General features: G+C 54.7%; 1 protein-coding gene across 1 annotated transcript; it reads left to right on the top strand.

Moving 5' to 3' along the window:
* Window positions 1-3,050: 3,050 nt before the first annotated feature.
* EGR1 (early growth response 1) lies at window positions 3,051-6,159 on the top strand. Its single transcript, XM_006866122.1, has 2 exons — window positions 3,051-3,627; window positions 4,309-6,159. The coding sequence occupies exons 1-2, from the start codon at window positions 3,336-3,338 to the stop codon at window positions 5,634-5,636; spliced, it is 1,620 nt and encodes a 539-aa protein (XP_006866184.1). The 5' UTR covers window positions 3,051-3,335; the 3' UTR covers window positions 5,637-6,159.
* The last annotated feature ends 483 nt before the right edge of the window (window positions 6,160-6,642 follow it).

The raw sequence follows: 6,642 nt of genomic DNA on the forward strand, positions 1-6,642 counted from the left end.
CCAACCCCCATGTCCTGCCTGAAATAGACTCTCGTTTCCTCCCCTCAAAATTTGGTTGTTTTCATGTTCTTTCACTTCCAAATTCTCTTCTTTCCTGGCTTCCTCCCAGTCCCCTGAAATCTCTCCTTTCTCCTCTTGTCTCCAATGTCCCTTAGACTCACTGACTTTTGGTGGCTAACTTCTGATTCTTAGTTGTCTTGAGACATAGAATCCTGGTAACCTTCTACACAATTGTAAAAGCTCCTTAGAGGCAAGCATCTATGGTTCAGATCCTGTTGCAAGTAAAAGAAACTGGGTTAAATAAAAAATAATCCATTGGCTTGAATAACTAAAAAGCCCAGGCTGAGTCCAGGGACTTACTCTTTGTATGTCACTCTTCTCTGATTTTGCTCTGCATTGGAGGCAGGCTCTCCAGTCCTAATGGAAAGATGGCCTCTAGGCTAATTCTATTGGCCTAGTACCAAGATGGCCAAACTTTGTCTCTCATACTTCAGACATACTGTCAGGAAGCACCAGTCGCTGGAGAAGGACATCATGTTTGGTAAGGTGGAGGGTCAGAGAAAAAGAGGCAGACCCCCAACGAGATGGATTGGCCAAGTGACAGCATCGATGGACTCAAGCGTGGCAACAGTAGTGAGGTTGTCCCAGGATTGGGCAGTGTTTCGTTCTGCTGTGCATAGGGTCGCTGTGAGTTGGTGCCGACTCAATGGCACCTAACAACAACAACAAGTACCATTACAGGGGAAATTCCCTTTTCCCAAGAGTTCTACCATCACTCATCTGTTAGTTTCTCTTACTGTGGTGATGAGAACTTGTCTCATGTACTTTGGACATGTTATCAGGATGAACTAGTCCCTGGAGAAGAACATCATGCTTAGTAAAGTAGAGGGTCCCTGAAAAAGAGGAAGACCTTCAATGAGATGAATTAACATAGTGGCTGCAACAATGGGCTCAAGCACAGGAACAATTGCGAAGATGGTGCAGCATTAGCCAGTGTTTCATCTCTGTTGAGGACTGTGATATACAAAAAGCTTGGCCAAGGTACCTGTACAAAATGAGCATTCCAATACAGGACCATCTGACCTGGCTTGACCTTCATTTCCTGCCCTGCAGCAGAAGCCTCAGAGAAAAACATCATTCTTGTTTCACAAATAAGCAAATCTGTGCAGTGTTCATTGTTATCAGCCCATGGTGATAGACCTAGAGATCACCCTGGTTCACTGCTGGATTCCCTAAGGAGATTTGTATAAGAAAGCATGTGTGGAGGGGAGGACTAGAAGGTAGGATAGAGAGGAATGAAGCCCAAGAGAGTTAGTTAGCACGCCCCTCCCCCGCCCCCATTCAAACATCCTGACCTTGATCCTTGCTGGACCTGGCCCATGGATCAATACCTCTAGGTATTGCCAGCAGCCCCCTTCCATACATGCAGCTTCTACTTTTGTTTGAAATTCAGTAAAAAATCAGCACCTCTTCTGGATTCAGCATTCACTTCCCAGAATTCCTGTTCCCTCTGAGGTAGCATTTGACTACGGGGAGAGCTTTCCTGTTCTCTTCTGCTCCCAGGAGACCAGGAGACCAGGAGAGTCATCCCCTCCCCCACGCATCACACCCTCACCCCATCCCTGCTCAGGCTGGGGAGTGAAGTGTGCTATCCCGAAGTCTGGCTGCCTTGGCGGTGGCGGTTCCCCAGGGACTGCAGGGAGAGCCCAGGCTGCGGCGCCTGCTCAGTTTGCTCTCACTGCGTCTAAGGCTACCCTGGCTTGGCTGGGTGCCAAACACAGCAACCAGGAGGGGGAGGAAGGAGGAGGTGGCGGAAGAGCCCTCGCCGCCAGTGGCTCCGAATGGAATTCTAGAGGCGACCTCCAGGGGGCAGCTCTGAATCAGTAAATTCATGCCTTTCCTCGCACCAAGCCTGGGGTCCATAAATTGTCCATAGGGAAGCCCTCTCTTCAGACTCTGGTCCTGTCCGTCCCGCCTCCACTTGGGCTGGATAAAGGTGGGGAAGTCTCACGACAAGGACCACCGGCCCCTGAGGCGAATAGGACTTTGTGTCTCCTAGGGCAGGCTCCCTCATCCCATCCTCCAACAGTGGCTCTTCCACGGCAGGAAGCAGGGAACAAGCTTTTCAGTTCTGGAGGCGCAGAGAGGTTCCTAAACCCCAGCAGCCCCATCTCATGACAGGGGAGGAGATGCACGAGGCCCAAGGCTTCGCACAAGGGTATTCTTAGCCTCAGTTTCTCCGGCGACACCTAGAAAGGCGCCCTGCTAGTGGCCGAGGCCTGGGGTCAAGGCCCCGCCTCTCGAGCAGCCTCAGCCCCTGCCCGCTCAGCCGCTCCTCCCCTGAGCTCCCGGCACGCTCCCACGGTCCCAGAGGTGGGCGGGCGGGCAGGCCCCCGATGACTGTGGCAGAGCCCCTGCCCGAGTCTCCCTCGCCCCCGTCCCGGGCTTCCCCCGGCCAGTGTTTGCCGAAGAGCGGCCATGAGCACTGTGGTCTGCACCATGCGCCCACACCACGCGGGTGCCCCCAATAGCTTGCACGCGCTTGGACTCCGGGCTAGGAACCCATGAGGAAGGCGGGAGCGAGGGAGCGTCTAGGAGCGACCCGGAAAAACCATATAAGGAGCAGGAAGGATCCCCCCCGCCGGAACAGTCCAAATTTGGGCAGCGCCTTATTTGGAGTGGCCCGATATGGCCCGGTGGCTTCCGGCTCCGGGAGGAGGGAAGAAGGAGGAGGGAAGGGGCGGGGGCAACGTTGAGAAGTTGCGAGCAGCTTAGGTCCGGGCGGCTCCAGCTGCGGCTGGAGCATGGACTTCCCTGAGTCCTGGACACCCAGGGTGTGAGAGCCGGCGTGGGGCCCAGGGTGCAGGTTGGGGTGCCCACCACTCTCCAACCGGGGACTTCACGTCACTCTGGGTCTTCCCGGCCCGTCCTGCCATATTAGGGCTTCCTGCTTCCCATATATGGCCATGTACGTCACGACGGAGGCTGGCCCGTGCCGTTCCAGACCCTTCAAATAGAGGCGGATCCGGGGAGTCGCGAGAGATTCCAGCGCGCAGAACTTGGGGAGCCGCTGCCGCCAGCAGCTACCGCCAGCCGCCGCCACCGCCGCCGCCGTCGCCGCCGCAGGACCGGCCCCTACCCCAGCCTCCGCAGCAGCGCCGCATACACACCGGCCCGCGGCAAGGGCGAGCCTGGGTACCTCACCTACACTCTACCCAGTGTGCCCCGCACCCCGCATGTGACCCAGCCAGACCCCACGAGTGTGTCCCCTGCAGCCTGGGCACCGGGCTGCCCCCACCCACCCTAACGCCAGCTTGCTAGCCTGCCAGTCCGGGATGGCCGCGACCAAGGCCGAGATGCAGCTGATGTCCCCGCTGCAGATCTCCGACCCGTTCGGCTCTTTTCCTCACTCGCCCACCATGGACAACTACCCCAAGCTGGAGGAGATGATGCTGCTGAGCAACGGGGCACCCCAATTCCTCAGTGCTACCGGGGCCCCTGAGGGCAGCGGCGGCAACAGCAACAGCAGTGGGGGCGGTGGAGGGAACGGCAGCAACAGCAACAGCAGCAGCGCCTTCAACCCTCAGGGGGAGGCGGGCGAACAGCCCTACGAGCACCTGACGGCAGGTAAGCGGTGGCCTGCGCCGTGGATTAGCCCCATCCTGGCAGCCAGTTCTTCTCCACGGCTTCTGCAGCTCTCCATTCAAAACAGGAGCCCTCTTGGTCCTTAGGGATGCGAACGGGGTTTCCCTTCGATTCCTCTTATACCCTGAGTCCTGTATTATAGGGTTGCCCGCTTGTCCCCAGCGGTTTGCAAAGGAGCGAGCTTGTTTTGGAAGATCTCTGGGGCTGCGTGGGTGGGTGCAGAGGGAAAGGACTTGTTTTGATAAGCAGGGCTGCGCGCCCCCCGCGCCCCCCCTTACAGGAAGGCTTGCCTGGTCTGCAGCTTGTCTTCAAGGAAGGGCCGTAATCGGTGGCCAGGGGTGTCCAGGCAGCCCAGGGTAGGGGGTGCATACTGGGACACGGGCTATGGGAGTGCTGGCGGGAATCCCTCGTCCGTACAGTCGCTGCTGCGGGAGCATTGAGAGCTGCAATGGAGGGGGATTCTCTGTATTTGCGTCAGCTGTTGTTGAAATGGGCTCTGCTTTGGAGCGCATCCAGGAACATTGCAATCTGCTTCTATCAATTATTAACCAGCCCGGGAGTCAATGGTAGCCTGCCCGACCTCTTGCTTGGCAGTTTGGGTTCTCTGCCTTCTCCAGTGATTGTTCTTCAGTAACCAGGCCTCTCTCCTCTCTCTCCTGGCAGAGTCTTTTCCTGACATCTCTCTGAATAATGAGAAGGTGCTGGTAGAGACAAGCTACCCCAACCAAACCATCCGGCTGCCCCCCATCACCTACACTGGCCGTTTCTCTCTTGAGCCTGCACCCAATAGTGGCAACACCCTGTGGCCTGAGCCTCTCTTCAGCCTGGTCAGTGGCCTTGTGAGCATGACCAACCCACCAGCCACCTCATCCTCATCACCCTCTCCAGCAGCCTCCTCATCCTCCTCTGCTTCCCAGAGCCCACCGCTGAGCTGCGCAGTCCAGTCCAGCGACAGCAGTCCCATTTACTCTGCCGCACCCACCTTCCCTACACCCAATACTGACATCTTCCCAGAGCCACAAAGCCAGGCCTTTCCTGCTTCGGCCAGCACTGCACTCCAGTACCCACCTCCTGCCTACCCTGCTGCCAAGGGCAGCTTCCAGGTGCCCATGATTCCAGACTACCTGTTTCCACAGCAGCAAGGGGACCTAGGCCTAGGTACCCCAGACCAGAAGCCCTTCCAGGGCCTGGAGAGCCGCACCCAGCAGCCTTCCCTCACTCCGCTCTCCACCATCAAGGCCTTTGCCACGCAATCGGGCTCCCAGGACTTGAAGGCCCTCAACACCTCCTATCAGTCCCAGCTTATCAAACCCAGCCGCATGCGCAAGTACCCCAACCGGCCTAGCAAGACACCTCCCCATGAACGCCCCTACGCCTGCCCTGTGGAGTCCTGCGACCGTCGCTTCTCTCGCTCTGATGAGCTTACCCGCCACATCCGCATCCATACTGGCCAGAAACCCTTCCAGTGTCGCATCTGCATGCGCAACTTCAGCCGCAGTGACCACCTTACAACCCACATCCGAACCCACACAGGCGAGAAGCCCTTCGCATGCGACATCTGTGGGAGAAAATTTGCCAGGAGTGATGAACGCAAAAGGCATACCAAGATCCACTTGCGGCAAAAGGACAAGAAAGCTGACAAAGGTGTTGTGGCCTCTTCGGCCACCTCCTCCCTCTCTTCCTACCCATCCCCCGTTGCTACCTCTTACCCATCCCCAGTCACTACCTCTTACCCATCCCCAGCCACCACCTCATACCCATCGCCAGTGCCCACCTCCTACTCATCTCCTGGCTCCTCAACCTATCCATCGCCTGTCCATAGTGGCTTCCCCTCACCTTCAGTGGCCACCACGTACTCCTCAGTCCCCCCAACTTTTCCCACCCAAGTCAGCAGCTTCCCTTCCTCAGCAGTCACCAACTCCTTCAGCGCCTCCACAGGGCTTTCGGACATGACAGCTACATTTTCTCCCAGGACAATTGAAATTTGCTAAAAGGAAAAAGGAAACAAAACTGGAACGGGAGAAAAAGAATCACAAGAGAAGATTTAACAGGACAGAAGGAGATGGCCATAGGAAGTGTGGGGGGGGCTCCTCTTAGGTCAGATGGAGGTTTTCAGAGCCAAGTGCTCCCTTCCCCCTACTTGACCCCAAGTTCAGGGTGGAAGGTCTATTGATGAAACAATCTTTTCTGTCCACTTCCCCTATTCCTAATCCCTTTGACTTCAACTGCCTGAAACAGCCATGTCCAAGTTCTTCACCTCTATCCAAAGAACTTGATTTGCATGGATTTTGGATATATCATTTCAGTATCATTTCCATCGTATGCCTAACCCCTTGCTCCCTTCAATGCTAGAAAACTGAGCTGGCAAAATGGGGTTTGGGTCCCTCAAAGCCCACCACCCCTGCACCTTGTACAGTGTCTGTGCCATGAAATTTGTTTTTCTTGGGGTACTCTTGATGTGAAGATAATTTGCATATTCTATTGTATTATTTGGAGTTAAGTCCTAACTTTGGGATAAAAAAAAAAGAAAGAAAAGCCAAGCAAACCAATGGTGATCCTCTATTTTGTGATGATGCTGTGACAATGAGTTTGAAGCTTTTGTTGAAACAGCAGTCCTAGTTGTGAATCAAAGCATGTGTCGGAGTGATGTTCCGTTAACTTTTTTGTAAATATTGCCCGACCGTACTCTCACATGTGGCAAAATATGGTTTGGTTTTTCTTTTTTTTAAAAGTGGTTTTATTTTTCATCCTTTTGGTTTAAAAAAAAAAAGTTTCACGTCTTGGTGCCTTTTGTGTGATGCGCCTTGCTGACGACTTGACATGTGCAATTGTGAGGGATGTGCTCACCTCTAGCCTTAAAGGGAGCAGGGAGTGATAATTTGGGGGAGGCTTTGGGAGCAAAACAAGGAAAGAGAGCTGAGCTGACTCTCAGTTCTCCAGAATGTATGAAAAAAAAAATCTACAAATCTGAACTCTCAAAAGTCTATTTTTTTAACT

The sequence above is a fragment of the Chrysochloris asiatica genome, unplaced genomic scaffold (genome assembly GCF_000296735.1).
Source record: "Chrysochloris asiatica unplaced genomic scaffold, ChrAsi1.0 scaffold00087, whole genome shotgun sequence".
NCBI lineage: Eukaryota > Metazoa > Chordata > Mammalia > Afrosoricida > Chrysochloridae > Chrysochloris > Chrysochloris asiatica.